The sequence below is a fragment of the Zalophus californianus genome, chromosome 14, assembly GCF_009762305.2.
Source record: "Zalophus californianus isolate mZalCal1 chromosome 14, mZalCal1.pri.v2, whole genome shotgun sequence".
Taxonomy (NCBI): Eukaryota; Metazoa; Chordata; class Mammalia; order Carnivora; family Otariidae; genus Zalophus; species Zalophus californianus.
Genome location: NC_045608.1, coordinates 52,726,850 through 52,754,478, shown reverse-complemented (window position 1 = coordinate 52,754,478; position 27,629 = coordinate 52,726,850). Strand labels below are relative to the sequence as shown.

Genomic DNA, 27,629 nt, shown 5'->3' with positions numbered 1-27,629 from the left:
TAACATAATTAGCATAAGACTACATATATGTAAAAGCCCAAAATTGGCAAAATAAACCTGTATCTTCTTTAAGGACACATACATGAGATAAAATTAAGCAGAGGCAGGGAAATACATGATTAACACAAAAATTATCCATTAGTTTTAGGGGTTGTGGGAAGGAAGAAAATGCACCTGAGGAGAGGTATAGAGAAACTTTGAAAATAGTAGTAATATTTTATTTCTTAACTTTGAAAGTGGTCACCCTAGGGTTCATATTACTATTTTTTAAAACATGTATGCTATATATGTAGCCTTTTGTATTTATGTCTTACAAAGAAACAAACAATATGGAGGATCAACAAAACCAAAAGCTATTCTTTGAAAATATACATAAACCCTGCTAAGGTTGAACAAGTAAGAAATAGAGAAGGCACAGATAAAGCAATATTAGGAATACAAGGAGGCATAGTCATAGAGAGGACAGATATTTTAAATAAATAGATAATAATATTAATGTATTCAGTTAATTTGAAAACAGAACGAGCAATTTCCTACAAAATACAAATTACCAACTGGCTCAAGGAGGTATACAAAACCTAAATAGACTTAAAACCATTGAAGATATTGAATTAAAAGTTAAATGTCTTGACATACAGACACCTTCATATCCATCAAGCCTAGGACTGTGATAGGTAAATTCTTCCATAAATATATGGAACAGATAATCTCTCCCGTATATAAATTGTTTCAAAAACCGAAAAAAGTGAAATTGTCTTTAACTCATTTTATGAGGATTGTATGATATTGAAGAGTAGTAGCCTGATTTCACTTATGGACATATATTTGAAATACTAAAATAAATAGCAACAAACCAAATCAGTAATATATTTAAAAAGTTATCATGTCCATGTAAGATTTATCTCAGGAATGGAAAGATGGTTTCCTATTACCAAATGTGTTACTGGTTTTTTGTTTTTTTTAGAGAGAGTGAGTGAGTGCGTGAGTATGTGTGCGTGCGTGAGAGGGGGAAGGGGCAAAGAGAGAGGGACGGAGAGAATCCTAAGCAGGCTTCATGCCTAGCACGGAGCCCCATGCGGCTTGATCTCATGACCCTGCGATCATGACATGAGCAGAAATCAAGAGTCAGTCACTTAACCGACTGAGCCACCAGGCATCCTAGAAAACTATTATTGTATTTTAACATACTAACATATTCAGAGAGAAAAACTATATGTTTCAAAATAAGTGGAAATTACATTTATTGCTATAAAATATTCTTAGCAGACTAGGAATGTAAGGGAATAAACTTTTTTTTTGTTTGTTTTAAACATACTGAGGCACACCTAACAAAAATTAATGAATGAAAAAAGACAAGAAGAGAGGGGTGCCTGGGTGGCTCAGTTGGTTAAGGGACTGCCTTCGGCTCAGGTCATGGTCCCAGAGTCCTGGGATCGAGTCCCACATCAGGCTCCTGGTTCAGCAGCAAGCCTGCTTCTCCCTCTGACCCTCTCCACTCTCATGCTGTTTCTCACTCTCTCTCTCTCTCTCTCTCTCTCTCTCTCTCTCGCCAATAAATAAATAAATAAAATCTTAAAAAAAAAAGAAATGTTAAAAAAAATTTTAAAAAGAAAAAAGACAGGAAGAAAGAAAGGGAAAAGAAAAGAGGGAAGGAAGAAAGGAAGGATGGAAGGAAGGAACTCTTAATGAATGGTGAAATGGTAAAAGCATTATCTTTAAAATTAGAAACAAATCCACAATGGTCACTATAGCTGTTCCTATTCAGCATTCTACTGGAGGTCCTAACAAGCACATGCATCAGATAAAATATGTAATAGCAATAATGAAAGAGGTTAAGGATTTAAAGAAAGAAATCTAATTGCCATTTTGCCAGCTTTAGGATTAGCTACATGGGAGATCCTACACTATCTTCACAAACTACCAGAACTAATAAAAGTAAGCAAGTTTCCTGGATAAAAATTGTAGAAAGATTTTTCATGGAATTGGTCAGCTGATCATAAGAAATTTTTGAAAGAGTAGGAGGCTAACAAAGCAAACATAATTTAAAGGAAGATAATAGGGATTGGGGTCACCATAACAAATACTACAATCTACAGTAAAGCTATATTAATTTAAACCCTATAGTGTTGATCTAGAGATAAACACATATACCGATGAATTAGTGCAGAGGGCCCAGAAATAGATTCTATATTTGGGGTCCATGCATATGATGTATGCAGCATTATCATTGTGAGTTAAGAAGGGAAGAGTTGCTCAGTACTGGTTCTATATAGTTGTCTATCCATATGGCAAATGATAAGATTAGATATCTATAGTGAATCACATACAGAACACATTCCCAATGAGTAAAAGATTAAAACGTTGGAAGTAACTTTAAAATTTTTATTAGATAATACCAGATAATATGTTTATGACAGGGTAGAGGGGGAGATATTAATACACAAAAGTATAAACTAGAAGAAATGTTTAATGAAATTGACTACCGGGTGGCTCATTTGGTTGAGTGTCCAACTCTTGGTTTTGGCTCAGATCAGGATCTTGTGGGTCGTGAGATCAAGCCTGGAGTTGGGCTGCACACTGGTGAGGTGGGGGTGGTGGTGTCTGTTTGAAGGTTCTCTCCCTCTACCCCTCCTGTGTGCTGTCTATGTCTCTCTCAAATAAATAAAATCTTTAAAAAAGAAAACTAAAGGAAATGCTTGACAAATTTGACTACTTTAAAACTGAATTACTGTTTATCCAGAAAGATACCACTAAAAGAGTAAAAAAGCAACCTACATAAATCTATAAGGAAAATATAATTAAAAAAGACAATAATGAAATGATTAAATGAGAGGAATAGATGATTTACAGAAGGCAAATGGCAAATGAACAGAAGAAACAATATTCAGTCTCACTAGAAATTAAGAAAATGCACATTAAAGTGACAGCTATAGAATGGGCAAAAATTAGAAGAGCCAAGTATAATTAATTATAGTAGAGAATATGAGAAACAGGGATCTAATATTCTGGGGACATTAATATAAATTGATGTTAGTACTTTGGACAGCAACTTGGCAATAGTTAACTGAATTGGAGTAATATATTTCTCTTCTAATATTCTGCCCCTGCAAAGCTGTTTATTGGAGTGTCATTTGTAATAGAGAAAATGGAAAACAAGAATACAGTCTAAATGATTAATGTAAGGGAATGAGCAAAATAAACTGTGGTGTAGTGCTAGAAAAATCTTAAATATATTGTTGAGTGAAAAATGCAAGTTGAAAAAAGATGCATAAAGACATATACTGCACACAATATCAGCTTATATTTTATAGGTGCATACATACATAATAAAATTACAAGAGCCTATGAGGAAGTATAAATGCCAACTTAGAAGAAACTCTTCCTTGAAGAAGAGAAATGGAAATGAAGTAGAGCATAGCCAGCTGTGTAAATTTTAATTAAAAAAATGAAGCAACAGGGCACCTGGCTAACCCAGTTGGAAGAGCATGAAACTCTTGATCTTAGGGTCATGAGTTCGAGCCCCATGTTGGATGTAGAGGTTACTAAAATAAATAAACTTCAAAAAAAAAAGAAGCAAAAATTGCAAAATTAATTAAAAAATCTGGATAGGCACATGCGCATTTATTATAATATGTTCTATTTGATTTAAATATTTAATATTTAACTTCAAATATTTTTTAAAGAGTTTTGATTAACATATATTGAACATGGCTTTCTTTTGATAGGTCAGAAATACCAACTATAGAGTTCAAACATAGTTGGACCAATGGGTGCATTATTAAATAAAACCATTTTTCATCTATGCTGACAACTATATTCTTAGAGACAATATTCAATTGAGCATACATCATATGGTTGAATTATTTTTAAGAGCAAACAACTTATTGCTTTATTGTCACAGCAATATGATTATGATGCTATGAAAATGACTTTTTTGCTTATTATATTTAAATTAAACAACACTGTTACATGTTGACCCTATCTTTGTGTTATTTTCCTTGCTAATTCAAGCAAGGGTAAGATAGATCTTACATTGTAGTTATATTGCACTAACATATTAGTATAAGATTTGATTAAGCATATGTATATGCATATATATATTTATAATTTGTTACCACCATGACTTTTAATTTTGTGAAGGAATTTGTTTTACATTTGATTATGTCAGAAGTGAAATACTTCTTTGTGGTTATTATCCAATTTTGTCTTGCTGAAATTACTTATGTTAATTTGTAAATGTGGAAGAGCTTCTCACTGCCAATTTGTAGAGCTGGGTGTGCAAAGAATGATTTTTTATCAATGACAATGTTATCCATTTTTTAAAACTCTTTTTTAAAGATATAATTTACATTCCATAAAACTCACATACGTTGTGCACAATTTGATAAATTTTAGCACATTTACAGAATGCACAATCATTACCACAATCTAATTTTAGAATATTTCTATTATCTTAAAAAGAAACTTCATGCCCATTTATGGTCACTTCCCATTCCTACCCCCAGCCCTACACAACTACTCTAGTCTGTTTCTATGTATTTACTCTTTTCAGACATTTCATATACAGGGAATCACACAATATGTGCTCCTTTGTGTCGTTTCTTTCACTGCGCATAATGTTTTTTAGGTTTATCTGTGTTGTAACATTACATCAGTTCCTTGTCTCTTTTTATGACTAAATAATATTTCATTTGAATGTATCACATTTTGTGTACCCATTTGTAAGCTGATGGCCCTGTGGGGTGTTTCCATTCGTTCGTTATTGTAAATAATGCTGCTGTGAATATTTGTGTACAAGATTTTGTATGGATGTAGGTTTTCATTTTTTATGGGTAGGAGTAAAATTGCTAGATTATATGTTAAGTGTATGATGAATTTTTTAAGAAACTGCCAAATTATGTTCCAAATCCGTTGCACCATTTTATGTTTCCACCAGGAATGCATGAGGGTTCCATCCTTGGCGACTCTTGTTATTTTTCTTTCTTGTTTATTTTAGCCATCCTAGTGGGTATCTCATTATGGTTTAAGTTTGCCTAACTGTAGGGCCTAATGATGTTGGGCATCTTTTCATCCACTTATTGACTGCTTATATATTTTCTTTGGATAACAGTTACTCAAATCCGTTGCCCATTTTTTGTGTTTGTCTCTTTATTACTGAGTTGTAAAAATTTTTAATATTTTTTGGGTATGTCCTTTATTTTTATGTGATTAGGAAATGTTTTCTCCCATGCTGTAGGTTATAATTTCACTTTCTGCAGTATGGTATCTTTTAAAGAGCAAAAGTTTTAAATTTGATTAAGTCCTATTCATTTTTCTTTTATCATTTGTGCTTTTGGTGTTATAAGGCATCATTGCCTAACCCAAGATCATAAAGATTTATTTTCAGTTTTCCTCTAAATAGTTTTAGTTCTTTAGGTCTGTGATCCACTTTGAGGTAATTTTACATGTGGTATGAGGTAAGGGTACAAATTCATTTTTTAATGAGGATATTTAATTGTCTCGGCACCCTTTGTTGAAAAGACCAGTTCCCTTGAACTTTCTGAAACCTTTGCCCCAAATTGGCTAACCACAAATATAAAGGCTAATTTATAGGATTTCAGTTCTGTCCCATTTGTCTATATGTCTACCCTTATGCGAGTAACACTCTGTCTTATCGTATCTTTGTAGTAAATTTTGAAATTAGGAAATGTAAGTCTTACGACTTAGTTGTTTTTCAAGTGTATTTGGGTCTTTGGGTCCCTTGCATTTCTACAAGGATTAATTTTTAATTTCTGAAAAAAGCTTTTTGGGATTTTAATGGGGATTGCATTGACTCTGGTGAATTTTGGAAATTTATCTTCTGATCCATGAAGATGGAACACATATCATGAATGGAAGTAGTTGCTTACCTTTATTTTCAGATTTTTTATTGCTAATATATAGGAATGTAGTCGACTTTTGTATGTTAATCTTGTATCTTGCAACCTTGCTGAACTCATTTATTATTTTTGATTCCTTTGGATTTTCTACATACAGGATCACATCATCTGCAAAAAGAGACTTTTTGCTCCTTCCTTTCCAATCTAGAGGCCTTTGATTTGTGTGTGTATATATGTGTGTGTGTGTGTGCGCGCGCATGTGTGTGCATGTACAATTGCCCTGTCTAGAAGCTCCTGTATAATGTTGAATAGAAGTGGTGAGAGAGTGCTTCATTGTCTTGTTGCTGATGTCAAAGCAAAGCATTCAGTCTTTCTTCATTAAGTATGATGTTCGTTGTAATTTTCCATACATGTCCTTTATCATGTTGAGCAAGTTCCTTTGTATTCCTAGTTTGTTGATGGCTTTTAATTGTAAATAGAGGTTGGATTTTGTCAATTGCTTGCATCTGTTGGGATAATCATGTGGTTTTGTTTTTCTTTTTTTTTAAACCACTTTATTGAGGCAAGATTGACATACAAAAAGCTGTACATGTTTAATATATACAACTTGATGAGTTTGGAGATAAGTATACATCTGTGAAATCATCACCACAATCTATGACATAAATATATCCATTATCTCTAAAAGTTTCCTCTCACCCTCTTTATTTAATTTGTATTATTTTCTTATGATAAGAGCACTATGCTTTTAGCAGAAATTTTAAGTATATAATATGGTATTGTTAACTATAGGCACTATATTTTACAGTAGATCTCTAGGACCTACTTTTCTTGTTTATCTGAAACTTTGTTCTTTATTCTATGCTGTATTAATGTGACCTTTTTTTTTCTTAATTCTAGGTCTTCAGTTTTGCTTGTGAGGGCTGTGAAAAGGTGACATTTAACATACCTTCCGAACTAGAGGCAGACAAAATAGTCGGCAGAGGTGAGAAATTTCAAAACAAGTGTTTTTAAAACAGAAATTTAGTTTACTTATGCTGAAAAGAGTATATCATCCAATCTTTGGATATTATCCTCTGGAATTAGCCTTAATCTATTTATAGTTAGATACAATTCAAGATAGTTTTAAATATGTATTCTATTCTTTATAACCCTATTGAATTCTGTGGTTGATTCCAGTGCAAATATTCTAAATCCCCATTTTTGTAGTCATCTATGTTTTAACAGTTTAAAGATTACATAAAGAGTTACATGTAGGGGGCACCTGGGTGGCTCAGTCGGTTAAGCATCTGACTCTTGATTTCAGCTCAGATCATGATCTCAGGGTCCTGAGATCCAGCCCCACATCGGTCTCTGGGCTGGGCATGGAGCCTGCTTGGGATTCCCTCTTTCCCTCTCCCTCTGCCCCTCTCTCCACTCTCGGGTGCGTGCTCTCGTTAAATAACTAAATAAAATCTTTAAAAAAAAGTTACATGTAGAATGTAACGCTTTCATTACCCTAGTATTCTAAGCATTAGAGAAGTATAGATAAGTGGCTGAGAAAATCAGAGCAGTTTTTTTTATCAGTGCTAGAGCTCCATTGAGGAACATCACAAGATGAGCCATTCCATCCAAACTGAACTTAATCAATTCACATGGAGAATTTGGGGAACTTTATAAACTTTCCCAACAGCTGGAAAGCTCTGCCTAGGTGGACTCTTCATGTGATCTAGGGAATACAAGAGGAAAGCATCATGTTTTGTTTTGTTTAAAAAGATATAGCTTGTCCCAGACATATCAAATTTACTTTTTCAGCGAAGTGTCCCATTTCTGGTTAAGTGCCTCTCTTAATTTTTATCAAACAAATGTCACTTTAATTCCTTTGGGAAGGAAGAAAAAACAGGATGTAAAACGGGGGGGGGGGTGTTCCTTTGGGGGATAGACGAGCGGTTATCATTATGCTAAAAATGTGAAGATGAGAGAAATATGTCATCGTTCCTAAAGATGTTCACTTCTTTTTGATTCAGCATTTCCATCAGTGACAGATTTGAATCAAAGTGACAAGGCTTTATATGGGTAACAGTAATCCCTTGAGAGGTTATTACTTAAGTGCCCATTAATATATCAGTTCGGTTGTTGTTAAAACAGATAGTTGAAGAATGAGATGGATTCGATACTTTTGATAGAAGTTTCAAACCACTGCTGTTGATGCCCATATTTTGTTACTTTTTACTCCCAGGAGGAAAACTCCCAGGGAGAGAAGACCCACTTGCAGAGTTTCTGTGAGGAGCCCGGGAAAGCTAGAAAGCGAGGACTAGGGACGCAGAGAGAACTGTGGGCATAAGGGGGGCTGGTGGTTGGCGGGAGGTGGGTAACAGGAGTGCCCGTGAAAGATCTCCAAGAGAGCCTTTCCTTACTTGACTATTTGCCACATTCATACCCTCTGTTGCTCTTTGGGCTCATGTGTTTAACTTCTGGCTGAGTCTTCAAAGACTCAAACCTATAGTGTTGGGGGGGAGGGGAACCTTCTGTTTGTTTCCTCAGCTGTGTGTGGGGGCATGTAGCTCGGCTCGGTCATGATTGCAGCACACATGCCTCTTTAACAGGAAGATCATTTTCATAAGCCTCTAGAAACATATAAAGGTTTAAAAACACCTTGCTTAAGAAATGTATACAATCAAGAATTATTTTTTAACTGAAAGACAGTTTTTTTTTTATACATATAAAGAATCTAAGGTATTTGGTAAATACGAAGTGATTGGTTTATTTTATTTTACTTCATGATGTTGAAGAAGATGTATACATTGTTTTAACACTTCTTTTTTTCTTTCTGCGTGTGTTTCTGCTTTGCAACTTGGAAACTTTTGCTTGCAGTTAATTTGAAAGAGTGCCTCAGGTCTGCAGACCTTATCCAGTCGGGTGACCCTGACTTCAGAGTTCTGGATGACGGCTCAGTATACACAGCCAGCAATGTGGTGTTGTCTGATGAGAACAGATCATTCACCATATGGCTTTCTGACACCAAGACCCAGACACAGAAGAAGATTAAGGTGCTCCTGGAACATCAGAAGAAGGTATTCAGAATACATTGATATTTTCAGGCATGCTTTTCTTTTAATTTAAATACTTTCATTAACAGTTGCAAAGGGGGGGGCGCCTGGGTGGCTCAGTCAGTAAAGTGTCTGCCTTCGGCTCAGGTCATGATGCCAGGGTCCTGGGATTGAGCCCCGCGTAGGGCTCCCTGCTCAGCAGGGAACCTCCCTCCTTGTGCTCTCTTCTCTTTCTCTATCAAATAAATAAAATCTTAAAAAAAATTAAAAAGTTAAAAAAATTGCAAAGACGACAAAAGGATAAATCGGTTTTTATTCTCTTCCCTCACCTTCAGTTTGCTTTCCCTCCCTCCCCCCCTCTCGTCCCCTTCTCACCCACCAACACTGGCTAACCATTGGCTTTGGGTTTTGCTTTGTTAATCCTAATTGGCACCTCCTCTGGGAAGGCTTCTTCCACCTCTAAAGTCCAACTCATTGCTTTTGTGTGTCCGTGTCAGTTTGGTTACCCCTCTTCTGTAAGCATTTGGAATTTTTTTTTTTTATTTGTGCAAACAATTTATCTGTAGTTGCTTGAGGGCGCGGATTGATTCCTTTTGTGCTTGTAGCCTCGGTAATACCTAACTTGTAGTCAATAGGTTTATGTCAAATTAATGGTAAGAACAGTGGTTTCCAGTGAATAAGAGGCCGATTTCAAGTGTCGCAGTGATTCCGATGTTAAAATAGGATGGGAATCCTGAAGTGTGTGTAAGTATTTGGATACACGGCATGGTATTGGCCGTCATTCGCTGCAGTTCTAGATTCTACATCGTGAGGAATGCCATTGTGAAGGTCATCACAAAAATGATGAAAGGTTTAGACTGGGTTACAACAAACCAATGATAAGTGAATTAATGAGAAAGTTAATTTAAGTGACCATTTAGCATGTTAATACATGTTCAATAAAATTATCTATTAATTAATTGTTAGGAAATAAAATAGCTTCCTTGCAACACCATGCATTGGGATGGAAATCACTCAAAAGTCCAGTGGAACTTTTTGGGATGATGGAAATGTTCTATAATCTGCACTGTCTGATAGGGTAGCGTAATATTAATGCTTAGTGAGCACTTGGCATGTGGCTAGTGCAACCGAAGGTTGGCACTTTATATTTTATTTAATTACAACCAATTTCCATTTAAATAGTCACATATAGTTAGAGCTACCATATTAGAGAGCGCAGATTGGAGTGTTAAGGCAATGAAGAACGTGCCTTTTCTTGCTCTGGTTCTCTTGAGAGAGTGAGGTTTTAGCAGAAAGAACAAGCTGTCTTTAGAGTGTTAGAAAGAGGACGTGTTCACTATTTCTACGTGGGAAAGAAGAAGAAAAGCCAAGAGTGCAATGATGATTTTCCTAACTTGAAAGTTTGGTCAGTGTTAGAAAAGTATACAAAATGAAATTCTTCAGTTTATGAAACTTTTAAACTGTGGATGCATTCTTTCTTCCCCATCTAACACAAAAAGACCTTATTATCTGGCCGTTAGCTTCAGCTTGGAAACTTCTGAGACTGAGCCTCCAGGGAGGCATGAGGTTGATGGACTGTCCACTCCTTCGCAACAAAGTTGGCTGTGATACTTTTATGTATTTAATTTTCTTTCTCTAAATTCAGGTACTGAGGAAAAGAGATACTAAAGAAGCCATTCTCAGGCGTTCCAAGAGGAGATGGGCCCCTATTCCCTGCTCAATGCAAGAGAATTCGCTGGGCCCGTTCCCTTTGTTTCTTCAACAAGTAGGTTTTACATTCTTTCTCATTGGGAGTGTTTTAATTCCCAGAGTCCGTTTTGTTCACGTTTCATAACTCTCTAGATATTTAAAAAGAAACAGATTTGATTGAAGATACTCATGAAGTATAATCAAAGTAAGTAAAATGAGAAAATCACTAAAAAGCTAATCATAGTATGAAAAAGACTACAACCAGTGAATGATCTTTATGAGCTTATTCGTTCATTTAGTAGCTGGCTATTGAGGACCTGCTATGTCCCACAGAAGGCACTGCTCTAAGTACGCCCCCAGAAATAAATTTAGCCATACCTTGGCTCTCATGTAGGTTATGAGCCTAGTAAGGAAGACAGAGGTAGGCACATGGTTATGATACTGAGTGATGGGTGCTGTGGCAGAGATGGTTTGAGTGATCTGAGAATTCATGGGATCATCACCAAATCCTGGGATGAAATGGACAAATCAAGAAAAGACTTAGATGAGGAGACATCTGAGCTAGGACCTAAAGGATGGGAAAGTGTCATGCAGGTTAGTAATTGTGGAAGAAGAGGGAGGTACAGAGGTGAAGGCGAGCTCCTTAGTAGCTCCTGGGTAGCTCAGCCCTCCTGGTTATGATGGGGCTGGAGCAGGAAGATGAGGCCAAAGAGGCAGGTAGAGGCCAAGCCATAATGGACCATATGTGTCCTGTTAGGGAATTTAACTTCTTCCTAAAAAAAAGGAGTTTTTAACCAGGTCAGGTTTACTTTTCATAAAGATCTAGATGGAACATATACAATGAAAGCAGTTGCTGAGGTAGGGCTCTGGCCCAGTGCTTGCCTTTTCCTATTGCTGTGCTTGATGTTCCAATTCCATCCCTTCCAGTGTCTTCCATCCTTCAGGGCTAGACCTTGTTTCTTCTTTGCAAATTTTGTACTTGAAGCACTCAGGAGGCGTATTAAGAATGATTTCTGATTACCAGAGTTATACTGATGATAGCTAATTTTAGCCTCTGCATTGCTAAGCCAGTCGCCACCGCTCAAGTCCTCTTTTCCTTGACCTGTGCCCATTTGACATGGCTGACCCTTTCCTTCTCCTCCAGATGCTTTCTTCGCTTGGCTTCTAGGACACCACCCACCTAGTTTTCCACTTACGTCACTGGCCACTCTTTCTTAGTATGTTTTGCTGGTTCCTTCTCATTCCCGTATGCCCACCCCCTCCAAACTTTGGAGAGCTCTAGGCTCAGCCTATGAACTTTGTCTCTTGTTTATTTATATTCACTCTCTCGGTAATCTCATCCAGTCTAGTAGCTTTAAGTACTACTATCTATCGGATATTACCTCATGTTTCTAGGACAGATTGCCTAATTGATATTTCCACTTGGAAGCTTAATGGCCATTTCAAACGTAACATATGCAGAAAAAAGAAGTTTGGGTTTTCTCCTAAAATCATCCTCCATCTCAATCAGTGGTACCTCCATTCTTTCAGTTGTTGGGGTATTAGAGTCTATTGGGTAAGGTTTTAGTTGTAGAGAACATACTTCTCTCTAAGTAGTTAACAGATAGGGATTTATTACAGCGTATAAGCAGTTAACAGAATTGGGGGACTGAAGACACAAAATTTAGATTGAACTTTCAGGAATGACTCCCCAAGCTACGCTGCAGAATCCACAACCAGGGGACATGCTGTTTTCTCCATGATGGGGCAGCCACTAATTCAGGAACCAAAGTGCCACTGAGTGGCATAAGCATGACAGAAATGTATTTATTTTATGTGAAATTGTGATCTGGTAAAGAGATTCTAATTTGAAAAATCACCAAGGACCTAGACTTCTTTCTTTTTTAGCTTGGCCATCGCTGCAAGCTCAAGATAGCTCATCATTGTGTCCAAATGGGGGAACACATCCCTTCACTTTCCAGAGCACAGTCTAGGGCATGCATATGTTATTTTTGCTCATATCCCATTAACCCAATCTTTTCATGTGACCGTACCTAATTATAAGGGAGCCTGAGAAATGTATTTCTTTTGGACAGTCTTGCACTCACCTATAAATTCCAACACAAAGGAACATGGGCAGAATAGATGTTAGGGGATATTAGCACCCTCTGACATAGTGTCATCCTCACAACACACATCCAGCCCATCGGCAAATCCCGTTGGCGGTTCCTGCAAATTATATCCAGAATCTAAGCATTTCTCACCACCCCTACTGCTATCATGAATTCTTGCAGTAACTGAATGGTCTTCCTGCTTCTTTGCTTACCTACCCACCCACCTGTAGTCTTAACAAAACACCAGGTATTATCTTTTGAAAATATAAATTATGTATATTACTCTTGTCTAAATTTTCCAATGGCTTCTTACCTGACTACAAGGAAAAGTCAACACTCTTGGAATCATTTACGTGATATGGCAATCATCTCCTACTTCTTGCCTGCTAGCTTTCTCTGCTCCAACCACAGTCGTCTCTTTACTGCTCCTTGAACACTCACAACCCTAACCCTATCCCTTTGTACTTTGTGTTTCCTCTGCTAGGAAGAGTCTTCCTTATTTGTGCTCATATGTCATTCTTTTAATTTTTGCCAATTCCCCATCCTAAGAAACATTCAAATTAACTTTCCCTTCACCTGTATATGAGAGTCCGTGATGGCCTGGCTCCTGCTAACGATGGGTATTGAAGTTCTTTTCTATCTTTGCCAGATCTCTAGATGGGAAATTATGCTTTATTGTTTTTAAACACATTTTCTTTGGTTACTCTTTATGTTGAACATTGTTTTCATTAAGTCTGAGAGTTTAAAAAAATCTTTTGCCAAATGCTACTTACTGTTTTGTGTGCTGATGAAGTGATAAATGTGATTATTATTTTATGAACGTCTCTTTAAAATAAAAAAAAATAGAAATGCATAACCTACATCTTAAAAAATAGCAATTCAACAGATTTTAATTTAAAGTTTTTAAAAATATGGTTTTTCCTTCTTAGGTTCAGTCTGATGCAGCACAGAACTATACCATCTTCTACTCAATAAGTGGGCGTGGAGTTGACCAAGAACCTTTGAATTTGTTTTTCATAGAAAAAGACACTGGAAATCTGTATTGTACCCGGCCTGTGGATCGTGAAGAATACGATGTTTTTGATGTAGGAGTTTTATTGATATACATGATTTTAAATGATTAAACTATGTTTCTTCTGATACTCCATGTACTCTTTCCTATCTTCTTGCGTTCTCAGAGTCAAAGGAAATAGGTTGTGCAATATTTTGGAATATTTGACCTGCTCTCTATTTTATCTTCTGTTAGGTAAGCTTAAAGTGAAGCGAAAAGGTACTAGTTGTATTTGGATGTAAATTCCGGTACATTTCCTGGAGTTGGTTTTGTTTATGAGATACTTTCTGTCTCTTCTCATGCTACATTTTCCTGTCTCCAAGATGTGGCCACCATTGATTGGAAGGGACTTCTTCCCTCTTCTGCTCTGTTCTCTTTATTTATTTATTTAGAAAATTTTTTTTGGTTCTTCCTTCACTTAATGTGATTCTCTGATCATGTCTGAGAACTAGATAAGGAAGCAAAAGTGGGAGACCAAACCCAAACAAGGTCAATAAGTCAGCCTTCTGATATGAATGAGCTTACAGTCAATGAGGAATAACTCAGACAATTTTCAGTGTAATATGGTAGATTCTGTGGGGTCATGTGGTCATCCCTGTGGTGCAGAGGGGGATGTTTCTCCTTAAGAAAGAGGGATTCTCTTCCTAGAAGAAGGAAGAGATGCTGGTAAGCAAATATAACTGATGTTCACCACATGACATTTCTTTGCTTTTGTTTAGAAAATTTTCAGCTTGGTGTTGTAATCCCACGCTGAATAGAAATACTATATGTTGGCTGATTGAATTTAAATAAAAAAAGAAATACATTCTATTTGACATTACGTTACCCTTTGATTAATTGGCAATGCAGAAACTGGTAAATATGTTTTGTTAGAAAATCTCTTGCAAATATGTGATCTATGAGGTAGAAAAATAAAAGGGCTTGTTAGTTGCAAGATTGAGAATCATGGCTTTATTTAGATGATGTAGTAGGATCTTTCCCATTGCAGTGAATTTAATTGTTCTCCCCAATATAACTTTCTGATTATGGGGAGAATAAGGACTTTAACCTGAGTCTAATGGACAGAGTTGTCTCTGGCTTGACTGTACTCGAGTTTTATTTGAATCGCAGCCATTTTTACCAAATACTGGATGCCTCTTACTGCACTTAAAATGTTTTTCCATTTGATGCTTTGATGATGAAAAAAGAATTGAATAGAATTTTTTAAGCAGTTAATTACCAGAAAGATTTGCAGAGAAGGTAGCAGATAAAGCACAGTGTTCTCTCTTGCTAGAATCTTATATTAATGGACTATTGGTCTTGCTTTTTCCTGTTTTCCAGTTAATTGCCTATGCCTCGACCGCAGATGGGTATTCAGCAGACTTACCTCTTCCACTGCCCATCAGGGTGGAGGATGAAAATGATAATCACCCTATTTTCACAGAAGCTATTTATAATTTTGAAATTCCAGAAAGTAGCAGAGTTGGTAAGATAATTTTTTTTAATTGAACTTTTTTGTATGTGCTTTCTTTTGCCATTTGTATTTTTTCTTCTAGGAAATGTATGTTCATTTCCTTTGCTCTTACTTTCCTTGTTTATCTTGCTTACTGTTTTTTTAAATCTAGCTAAAAATGCTCTTTACATATTAAGGATACTAACCTATTGTCACATTGAAAATATTTTCCCAGTGTATTGTTGCTCTTCAATTTTATTAAAGCTACTTTTTTGAGGTAAAGAAGTTCAGGACTTCCATTTAGTTAAATCTATCCTTATTAGATTCAGAAAGGCCTTTTCCTTTTATACTTTATGGTAAGGGAACTTTTATTTATTTATTTAATTTAAATTCAATTAACATATAATGTATTATTAGTTTCAGAGGTAGAGGTCAGTGATTCATCAGTCTTATATAATATCACGTGCCTTTCTTAATGTCCATCACCCAGTTACCCCATCCCCTCACCCTTACTCCCCTCCCCTCCAGCAGCCCTCAGTTTGTTTCCTATGATAAAGAGTCTCTTATGGTTTGTCTCCTTCTCTGATTTCCTTTGTTGTATTCTTTCCTCTCTTGCTCTACGATCCTCTGTTTTGTTTCTTAAATTCCACATATGAGTTGAGATCATAGGATAATTGTCTTTCTTGTATTTACTTATCTCACTTAGATAATACCCTCTAGTTCCATCCACATCATTGCAAATGGCAAGATTTCATTTTTTTGATGGCTGAGTATTACTCCATTGTGTATATATATATCTATATATATTTACACATATATATAGATATATATATTACCACATCATCTTTATCTATTCATCTGTTGATGGACATCTGGGCTCTTTCCATAGTTTGGCTACTGTGGACATTGCTGCTATAAACATTGGGGTGCAGGTGTGTCTTTGGATCACTACATTTGTATCTTTGGGGTAAATACCTAGTAGTGCAATTGCTGGGTTGTAAAGCAGCGCTATTTTCAACTTTCTGAGGAACCTCCATACTGTTTTCCAGAGTGGCTGCACCAGTTTGCATTCTCACCAACAGTATAAGAGGGTTCTTCTTTCTCTGCATCTTCGCCAACATCTGTCATTTCCTGACTTGTAAATGTTAGCCATTTGAACCAGTGTGAGGTGGTATCTCATTATGGTTTTGATTTGTATTTCCCTGATGCTGAGTGCTATTGAGCATTTTTTCATGTGTCTGTTGGCCATTTGGATGTCTTCTTTGCAGAAATGTCTGTTCACGTCTTCTGCCCATTTCTTGATTGGATTGTTTGTTCTTTGGGTGTTGAGTTTGATAGGTTCTTTATAGATTTTGGATACTAGCCCTTTATCTGAAAAGACATTTGCAAATATCTGTTCCCATTCTGTCCATTGTCTTTTGGTTTTGTCGACTGTTTTTTGCTGTGCAAAAACTTATCTTGATGATGTCCCAATAGTTCATTTTTGCCTTTGTTTCCCTTGTGTAAGGGAACTTTTAAAAGTAAAATGTATTATGTTAAATATGTTTACCTACATTTTTGGAGACATTGGGTTTTTTATACCCAAGACCAAATTATCCTGAGATGATACTGAACCAGTATCTATTTACCAGAATGGGTAATCCTATTACATCCAAACAGAGTGTAGCCTACAAGGTATTATAGGAGTCTGGTGTTGTCAACATGATACCAATTAATTATAAAGGCAGATAACAGTCATTCAAGCTTTGAATTGTATTTAGTTTTTATAGTTTATTTCACTTGATCGTTTTGTGGGTTTATCATTATTCTCACCTCCAAGAGAGGACATACAGAATAGGATTACAATAAAATTAAAATTAATATCTATATTTTTATTAGGTTTTATTTAGGGAGGTATTTAATGACATCTACTGAAAACACAATTTTTTAAAGCTCTTATTTATATTATCTCCTTTCTTAAAACTACTTTATTACTTCCAATTTAGAATGATACGGGGATAACATTAGAGACACCTACATCACATGTTCTAAACATTTGTTCAGACATATGGAAAAACAAAGTGTTCAGGTTAGTTGGCCCTTAAAATGTGGCATTATGTTGCTTTCTGAGACTTACAATATGGAGAATAACCATTCACAATAAAGTTGAAAGAATAAAGTTGAAAGTGGACTCATTCATAAAGGGTGACTTTGCTAACTTGCCTATTTAAAGTTTCAAGTACTTACTTAGATCTTCACTAGATTTTTATATCTGCTAGTCCCCTTTTATATATTACTCTGATAATTTGATGTCATAGATCTTAACCTCTTTATTACTCATATGGTACAATTAAAAAATAAAAAATGTTGGTTTGGAGTTTAAGAAACCTAATTTTTGATTTGGGGTCTGTTATTAATTTACTGTGGGAAATGGTGGAAGTCCCTTTGAGTTCCCTGACCTGTAAAAGGAGTTAATTACATTAGATGACCTATAAAATTTTTAGCTTCACAGTGTCTATGACCCTGGTACTATTTTCTTTTTTTCAAAGAGAGATTATTGGTTGCAAAGTCTTTCTTGAGGATTCTGTTCTCTTTGATAGTTGACAGACAAGAATCAAGGGCAAATACTTTGATGCCCAGATTAACCTAAGGCACTTGAAGCCTTCTCACACAAGAAGGTTTGAACCAGTTTGTACTGTGATACTCTGAACTATTAGGTGTTCCTTGACTTTGCCTTAATTCACATACAGAGGTTTGGATGAAGGGTGCTCAACTAATATTTAAGTATAGCGCTCATGAAAAGGACTTTTGAAGTCAATATTTTAGGAAGATTTTCTGTGATAAGTAAGTTATCACAGTTCTTATCCAGAGAATTAAAATAGTGTTTGTGTCCTGTCAGTAAAATCTCAGGAAGAAAATATTCTGCCTTACAAAGATTAGAAACTCTTTTTCTATGCAAATGTAGATAAATAGCATTTGTTTTCTTACCATAATATGATTACTTCATATCTTCATATGGATCCACTGCAAAAGTCTTTTTTTTTTAAACATTTTTTTTTAAGATTTATTTATTTATTTATTCGAGAGAGAGAGAATGAGAGATAGCACGAGAGGGAAGAGGGTCAGAGGGAGAAGCAGACTCCCTGCTGAGCAGGAAGCCCGATGCGGGACTCGATCCTGGGACTCCAGGATCATGACCTGAGCCGAAGGCAGTCGCTTAACCAACTGAGCCACCCAGGCGCCCCTCCACTGCAAAAGTCTTGTCATTACTTATAAATATATAATTGGATATTCTCTACAATTTTTATGTGTATGTGCATGTATGTATTTATTTACATACACACATATGCAAATTTTAAAGACATATAGTGAAAAATTATTTAAAACTAATATTTTCTTGCATTAATTTGTTTTTGTTTCTTTCAAATACAGTATTTCAACAAATTTGTATATGTGTGGGAGTATGTATATATGTGTGACTGTATCTGTCTATGTATTGTTCCTCAGCCTTATATATAGGGCTATAGGAAAAGTGGATCTATGTATTATATTTTCATGGGCACTGGAACACTGTCCTTAACACTAAACAATACCAACTCTTTGTAAGCTCTGATACCTATAATCCTTTACCAGAGCAATATTCTTACATTCCATACAGATGACAAGTGTTAATAGCTCGAACTGAACAAGCAGTTGGCTTAAATTCCTCCTGAAGGGTGAATAGTATGAAATCCCTTCCTGAGGATTAAGTGGGGCCGAGGGCAGTGGGGTGTTGATGCAAAGTGGGTGAAAGAGAATGAGACACGTCAGAGACTAGTAAAAAACATCAGAGAATGGAGATTAGACTGTTAAAGGTCAACTTGACCATTTATACAATTATACCCTAAGTCAGTCTTGATCTATCTATTAATCAGAAATTAATTAAATTAAATTAATTAAATTAAAAAATTTGATTTACTTAGGAAACATGGTCTTTTTCTCCAGGTAGGTTTGTTATTGAAGTCTGTGGAAATATGTGTTGAAATTCTTCTTTTTTTTAAAGATTTTATTTATTTATTTGAGAGAGAGAGAGAGAGCATGAGTGGGGAGGGGGAACAGGGGCAGGGGTCAATGGGAGAGGGAGAAGCAGGCTCTCCGCTGAGCAGGGAGCCCACGTGGGGCTCAATCCCAGGACCCTGGGATCATGACCTGATCTGAAAGCAGACGCTTAACCGACTGAGCCACCCAGGCACCCCATGTTGAAAATATTCTTGATTGCCATTTAAATACGGTTTTAGTAATTTACTATCAAACGTTTTTAACAATGAACAGAGTAAAAGTGTACCTTGATTCCCAGGATCATAGTGTTTTACATTATATGTTTGAAGTCCTCTTCACTGGTGCTTCCTAAAGATAAAATAGCTCTGGTAAGAGATATACTTAAAATTAGATTGCCACTATCATTGTTAAAATTTGAAAAGTGTAAATACTCCTAAATATGTTTCACAATTCTGGAAATTAAAGACTCTTTTTTTATTTTTTTTTTTAAACCTGTAGGTACTACCGTGGGAGTGGTTTGTGCCACAGACAGAGATGAACCAGACACGATGCACACACGCCTGAAGTATAGCATTTTGGAGCAGACCCCGAGGTCCCCTGGGATCTTCGCTGTGCATCCCAGCACAGGTGTCATCACCATAACCTCTCATTATTTGGACAGAGAGGTAGCTTTCCACTCCAAGGAACATCATTTTACTGGGGGCTGAGATCCCTACCCCATTTACTGTAGTTTGCTCTCCCGTGGTCTTAGGTGTTTCTATTTTATTTTATTTAGGTGAAGACAATAAGAATTTCTGGTCTTGTTACCTGTTTTGTTTTGTTTTTTTAAATATTACTTCTGTTTCCTTCAGTGAGAAAAGCCATAGGATTAATGCAGATCAATTGGTGCTTAGAAGGAGTAGGAACAAAGTATATTTCTTATGAAAGTTGCTATTGTTAACTATCATTCTATTCTTGTGTGTGGCTAGTTGGTTCCAGCTCAGTAAAGCCTTCAGTTTTCATGTAGGACAATTAATTTTGCTTGTTGCATGAGTTTAGATCATAGACTGATCCCTCTCCAGTACTGTTGATACTTGATATGTGCTTTTTTTTCTTAAGGTTTTATTTATTTATTTGACAGAGAGAGAGAGAGAGAGCACAAGTAGGGGGAGCAGCAGAGGGAGAGGGAGAAGCAGGCTCCCTGCTGAGCAGGGAGTCCGATGTGGGACTCGATCTCAGAACCCTGAGATCATGACCTGAGCTGAAGGCAGAGGCTTAACTGACTGAACCACCCAGGCGCCGCTTGATATGTGCTTTTTATGAGGAATGAATTAGTTGATAAAAGGTTGATGGATTATTATGAAACCTGTCACACTGTTTGGATGATAATACTAGCATATTGTCAGGCATATAGCACTTTATGTTCAAATTCTTTATGCATAATTATTATTTGGTCTTTATAATTTCCTTGCTTAACTAGATAAGTGTTCCATCCAGTTTATAGAGGACAAACGTGACGGAAAGAGTGATTCGCCTGAATCAAATTACTGCACTGAATCTTCTGATTTTTGTTGTTGTTGCTCTGTCTATATTGTCAGCCTATGTTTAACTCAGAGCCCTGAATTATTGACTGAAGCAGATTAATCAATTTCATGTGCACTAAAGAGCTCGATTACAACACTTCAGTGGTTCCCACTGCAACCAGGTTAACACAAATAGAGGGGTCAGTATGACATGGAGAGATAATGTACAGAAGAAATCAGTGGAATTTGATGCCAAAGAAAAAGGGAGGGGATGATGAGAACCCATGAAAAGAAATCAAAAATAGTGTAAAAGTTCTATTTGTCATTATTTTTATTTTTATGTGTGGTCAGGACAGTTTATGTGAGAAAGCACAGGATGGTAATAACTAATGGGCAGGTTTGAAGGGGCAATATGAATGTGTTTTTTGATATGTGGGATAGGTAGAGTCTATGTAGTAATGAAGCAAAAACAAGTGTTTTCCTTCATTTCTTACACATGGAGAAATGAGGCTTTAGGAAAATTAAATAATTTGAGGGTACACAGCTTGTAAGGTACAGATCTGTGGTCAAACCCAGGTCTGTTTTCCTTTTTTTTTTTTTTTAAGATTTATTTATTTATTTGAGAGAGAGAATGAGCTAGAGAGAGCATGAGATGGGGGAGGGTCAGAGGGAGAAGTGGACTCCCCGCTGAGCAGGGAGCCCCATGTGGGACTTGATCTCTGGACTCCAGGATCATGACCTGAGCTAAAGGCAGTCGCTTAACCAACTGAGCCACCCAGGCACCCCCCAGGTCTGTTTTCCTGATCAAAAAAAGTCAACAGGATTTTTCGGGGAGCAACCACAAAGTGTGTTGTGGGAACAACAGAGAAAAGAAAGAAATGAACAAGAGAGATAAAAAACCCCAGTGCATTTAGAGGAAGAAAAAGCAGGGTATCAGACAATGGGGCCTAAAGGAGGAGCATTTCAGGGTGGGAATGTTGGTTTCCAATGTGGAAGGGGTGGTTAGCAAAATGAACAGTGGAAGAAGAGATAGCAGGAAATTGAAAACGGAGAAAAGTAAAAAAGTGAGAACAAAACGAAAGGAGTGGCTAATGGATAAGAGAGAAGAGAAAGGCAACAGTGGTAATTGTGTCATAAAGTAATGAGTTCATTTCATCATCATCACACCATTTGCAAAAATTCTCTTCACTGAAGTCAATGGTGACCTCCTAATGACCACATCCACCTGTTGCCTGAAGCCCCTGTCTATTGTTGGCACTTCATAAAACTGTTCTCTTTCCTGGTTCTTTTCCTGTTTCTCTGATCTTTCCTTTTTAGTGTGCGTAGCTTAGTCTTCCTACTTCCCCCATGCTTGAAATGCTACTGTTCCTTCTATCCTCAGCTTTTCTCATCCGTTAACCTCTCCTAGATAATCTGATTGCTGCTATAATTTCAACCAGCGTCTACATACTAATGACCCCCAGATTGGTGTTTCTGGCTGTGAACTCTCCCGTAAGTATGGGGCCATACATCCAAGTGCCTTCTGAACCTTTCTCCTTAGATTTCCCATAGGTGCATGAAATCCAGCATATGCCAAACACAGCTCATTCCTTTTAGCCCTCCTTGCCAACCTTGCTAGTGTTCACTTCCATGGAGAACTGGGCTCTCCTTCGGCATTTGCTGCAATGGTTGATGACACACACCCCCTCTGCCTGCCCGAGGATGACAGCTGAGCATCATTCTCAACTCTCTCTTTTCTCTTAGGTTTTTATTTTTTTTTAATTTAAAAAAAATTTTTTATTTTAATTCCAGTAGAGCTAACATACACTCTTATTTTAGTTTCAGGTGTATAATTGAGTGATTCAGTAATTCTGTATATTCCTCAGTGCTCATCAGGAAAAGTGTACTCTTTTTTTTTTATTATGTTATGTTAATCACCATACATTACATCATTAGGTTTTTTTTTATTATGTTATGTTAATCACCTCTCTTCGGTTTTATATGGAATCTCCCGTCACATCCTACTAAATGCTAACTCTCAAGGAACTTGCCTGTCACCCTTTCTGTCTGTCCTCATGGCCACTGCCTCAGATTTGGGTACCCTGTCTTAGACGATTTCTTTGACTTTCAGCTCAGTTTACCACAAATGATGCTAAATCTTCTTTAAGAAACTTCTTTCTAAAACTCAGATGTTCAGGGGCGCCTGGGTGGCTCAGTCGTTAAGCGGCTGCCTTCGGCTCAGGTCATGATCCCAGAGTCCTGGGATCGAGCCCCGCATCGGGCTCCCTGCTCAGCGGGAAGCCTGCTTCTCCCTCTCCCTCTGCCCCTGCTTGTGTTCCCTCTCTCGCTGTGTCTCTCCCTGTAAAATAAATAAATAAAATCTTTAAAAAAAAAAAAATAAATAAAATAAAACTCAGATGTTCTTATTTTGTGCTCCTTCTAGGACTCCCACAAAACTTTTCCCAATTACCTGCTACTTAAAGTATAAGTCTAAGTTCTTAGTATGGCTTTTTGTAATTTAACCTCTATTTACCTTTTCAGCTTCTCCCTGTCTACCAAGTTCTTAAAGTGTATACAAATATGGAATCCAATAAAAGCATGGATATGCACAAATAGAAGAGTGTACAACTGAGGTTTCATTTGTAAGTCAAAGCCAGAACTGATTAAATATTTTCTTTGATTTCAGTCTGTAGAAAAGTACTCACTGACAATGAAAGTACAAGACATGGATGGTCAGTTTTTTGGATTGATGAGTACATCAACTTGTATGATCACAGTAAAAGATTCAAATGACAACGCACCTACTTTCAAACAAAATACTGTAAGTATATAGTTTCAGAATCTACCTCCACTTGTCAACTATCATTTGTTATTTAATACGAATTAACAAAGTGTCTAGCATACTTTGATGTATATTTATTTTTTATGAATAAAATTAGAATTTAAATAGCTGACATATAAATCTCTCTTATTTATTCATTGTAGTATTTATATGATCTCCTTCTAATAAAAGCAAGTAACATTTGTCTTCATTTATAATGTAGTTCTTTCATTTCAAAGATAATCCTTAATGAAACAACAGTCCTTGTAATTCACAGCTTTAAAATAAACTAGATAAAAACTGTAAGAATCAGTATTCTTGGAGTGGAAGAAATATTTTACTTTGTAGAAGTTCTCTTTATAAAGTAAGTTTTTAATGAGTTCTTTCTGTTTCAGTACGAAGCATCAGTAGAGGAAAACGCATACAATGTGGAGATCTTACGAATACCTGTAGAAGATAAGGATTTAATTAACACTGCCAATTGGAGAGCCAATTTTACCATTTTGAAGGGCAATGAAAACGGACATTTCAAAATCAGCACAGACAAAGAAACTAATGAAGGTGTTTTGTGGGTTGTAAAGGTACAGTAATAATGAATAATTGACAACTTGGCAAGCTAACAAGTTCTATTCAACTAGTGGCTTAATCAACTAAATAGTTTTAGATCAAAGACTCCTCCAGAAGTTAGAATAGAGTTAAGTCTGTTTAGTCCAACTGTTCCCATCTAATGCTGTCTTTCTTCTATAATTTTATTGCCATTTGTCACCAAGCTTATGCTTGAACATTCTCAGTTCTAAGGATCTCCATATCTCCATTGGCAGCAGATTCCATATTTGGAGAGCTTTGATTCTCGGAAGTCCTTACTTCTACTGTGCCCAAATTATTCTCCTTATATCCCATGGTTCTGTCTCTAATGGTCTGGGTTCCATCCCTAATGGAAGAAATAGAATTCTTTTGAAAAGATTGCTATGTTCATTTGAAACTTACCTTCTCTATGGTAAGTGTTCCCGAATCCTTTATTCCTAGCATGATATAATTTAGAAGCCCATAATCTTCTCATTCTCGCTCTCTCTGGAATATGCCTGGTTGTATCTGATCCTTTATAAGTGGTATTGAGGATGAAATAGAGTGTTATATCAGACAGCACTGAAGGAACTTACTCCTTATTCTGTATATTGTATTTTTTGGTTGCATTATTTTATTCTAGGGTCCAGGATGTGAGGACAGAAAAGGCCCTATTTGGGAAGTATTCTTGGTTTTATATTTGTAACTCAGAACAAGGAAGAAAATTGTCCTATGGGCGGGTAAAGGAGTCATCCATTGACTAAAGGAAGCTTTCCTGCCAACAACAATATGGTGGAGACTTTGATACATAAATATTTATTTATAATTGTTTCCTCTGTAAAATTTCCAGAGGTTATGTAATAAGCCTCTGCAAGTTCTACCCAGTGTGACTAGTCAAATATATTTGTTCCAAATCACTCTCAATATCAAACCTCTATTTTAGTTTTCTCTAATATGATCTGCTCAAGTTGAATACTGAAACCAGCTACTTAAGAAAAATGAAACTTTATAACTGATAGTAGTAGGACAAGAAATAAGCAGATGGTGCTGATTGTTTTTCCTCTTTATTGGTCCAACTCAATCCAGTCTTCATTTGGACTCTCCAGAAAGCAGAACCCAAGACAAGGAATTCAATGAAGGGAAATATTTAGAAAGTGGATCCCAGGAAGCCAGAGTAAAAATGGGAAAGTAAGACAGGAAAGAATGAAAAGCGAATCAAGTCTGCATTACTGACTTAGTCACCTCGGGTGTTCAATCCTGCAATGAACCATGTAGAATGTACTTCAGAATTATCTCCTCAAAAAATGGTACCTGGGGCATTTATCCATCAGCTCCCACTGTTGATACCTGTGCCTCATTGGTTGAAGGTTGCCTCCAGGGAACCTTAGCATTCCTGCACTTCTGGGCTTGGCTGTGCTTTGTAGAGGGAGAGCACTCTGGTTTTGGAGAAAACTTTGAATCTGAAGAGCTAAATCTTTGTGTGCTTGAGATGTGAATCTGTCAGCATAAATGGGGGAGTGTCCACCACAGCTGCCCCTGAAGTCGGGTAGGCTGAGGGTCTGTAGTGTATAATTCTTGTGAAAAGCGCGCTATGCATCAATTTGCAAAGTTAGACTCACCTATATAGTACAGGCATTTGCCTCAAAAATTGATGTGATTGGCAACAAATGTTCTGTAAAAGATTTCTCCTGGACACCTCCTCTGCACACCCCTCACCCCCACCTTCACTTCTTTCTAGAAACAAGTCAAAGAAATAGTTTGAGATCTGAGATGGATAGATTATGCCAACTGCAGTAGCTCAAGTCAGACCCAAGCTCAGACCTTTTAGAGTTCTCCGTATCTGTTGCTTGATTAGAAGGCTCCTCCTCAGTTCTCTCTTATTTGAGTCCGTTATTAAAGACCTATTATTATTATTTTTTTAATCTCAGTGATTTTATCCGGCTTCAGAAGGCAAAATTTAAATAACACTGGGAATTAAATTTTTATTGTGAGTTTTTTAACCAATACAAAATGAATTTTAGTAAACTTTGTCAGAAGAATATATTCTAAAAAAAATCGTAGTATGTCAACACATTCCATTTTTTTCATATGCAGAGTGGATTTTTTTCCCTCAAGGAGTGTTGATCACAGAGACATTAAGAAAAATACTTCCAAATATTTTCAGAAATTATAGCCTGTATCCTAGAATATATCTCACTCTGTGTGACTACTAAACATCTGTTTTATTTCTGGTGAACAGCTTCTGGGTACCATCTCAAGATTCCCCAGGAGGGAGAACAATTAGATGGTGAAACTTTAATTTTTTGTCTCTCGTTCAGTTTAAGTTAATTTCACATATGAAGAATAAAGAAAATCCCCCCAATAAAATTTATATGCATTTATTCTTATTATCTTTAAACATTAAGATAGTTGCACTTACATTTTATAGTTACATCCTAGTTCTTATACCTAGGAAATGCTTTTAGAATTTTAAAAGCAGTTATCAAGTATTGATCACCTTTCATGTCTGTCACAGGGAATGATGCTAATCATCTTATGTAGGTTATATCTAGTTGTCACATCCCCTTTAGGATAAGATATTATTATTATCCCCATTTTACAAATAAAAAAAGATGCCCCACTTGCCCCAGTTCATGGGAGGTGATAGAGCTAGGATGCGAACTCAGATGTTCTTGATGCAGAACCTTCCTCAGAACCACTGTGCTACTTTTCCAGCTGGGGACCCTGGGTCATGTTCCCCTTGTCTCTCCTCTTTCCCATCCTTGGGTTACTTGGTTTGATAAAACCATGACTTTAGTTGCACAAGGGGTCTTTTTTTGGAACTTGAATTAATTTCTACTTCTCTGAGTTTACTTTTTAAATTATCTCCTTCCTCTGTAATTATTAGCTCCTTTGGTAATTTTACCTTCTCTCTTTCTTTGAGCCATTCATAATAGTCTCTAACATTTTGGTCAATAAAATTTGCATTTTCCATGGTGTATTTTCCTCTCTGTATTTTACACAAACCCTTAGAAAACCTGAATTCATCACACAGTTCTTTTGGTAGCCACACTGGTCTTTAAAGGTGTCTTATCCTTTTCCTTGCTAAAGATTTGTGTTTATGTACTTAAGTTATTTCTTTAAGTGCTTTCTAACCTTGATGAGGCATCTTCTATTTTAAAATCAAACACTGGGGGCGCCTGGGCGGCTCAGTCGGTTAAGCGGCTGCCTTCAGCTCAGGTCATGATTCCAGGGTCCCAGAGTAGGGATTGAGCCCCACGTTGGGCTCTCTGCTGGGTGGGGAGTCTGTTTCTCCCTCTCCCTCTGTTCCTGCCCCCCTGCTCGTGCTCACTCGCTCTCTCTCAAATAAATAAATGAAGTCTTAAAAAAAAGTTTAAAATCAGGGGCACCTGGGTGGCCCAGTCGTTGGGCGTCTGCCTTCAGCTCAGGTCATGATCCCAGGGTCCTGGGATTGAGCCCCACGTCGGGCTTCCTGCTCCGCGGGAGGCCTGCTTCTCCCTCTCCCACTCCCCCTGCTTGTGTTCCCTCTCTCGCTGTGTCTCTCTCTGTCAAATTAAAAAAAAAAAAAGATAAAAAAAAATTTAAAATCAAACA

At 36.7% G+C, this 27,629-nt stretch overlaps 1 protein-coding gene across 2 annotated transcripts in view; it reads left to right on the top strand.

Annotated features, from left to right (window-relative positions):
- The window catches only part of DSC3 (desmocollin 3), a 52,422-nt gene that overhangs the window by 4,591 nt on the left and 20,202 nt on the right, over window positions 1-27,629 (top strand). For both annotated transcript variants that reach the window (XM_027577660.2, XM_027577661.2), the window contains exons 2-9: window positions 6,759-6,843; window positions 8,712-8,911; window positions 10,533-10,652; window positions 13,599-13,754; window positions 15,041-15,185; window positions 19,668-19,834; window positions 23,337-23,471; window positions 23,867-24,052. In XM_027577660.2, coding sequence (XP_027433461.2) covers window positions 6,759-6,843; window positions 8,712-8,911; window positions 10,533-10,652; window positions 13,599-13,754; window positions 15,041-15,185; window positions 19,668-19,834; window positions 23,337-23,471; window positions 23,867-24,052 — 1,194 coding nt within the window. The remainder of the gene's footprint in view (window positions 1-6,758; window positions 6,844-8,711; window positions 8,912-10,532; window positions 10,653-13,598; window positions 13,755-15,040; window positions 15,186-19,667; window positions 19,835-23,336; window positions 23,472-23,866; window positions 24,053-27,629) is intronic.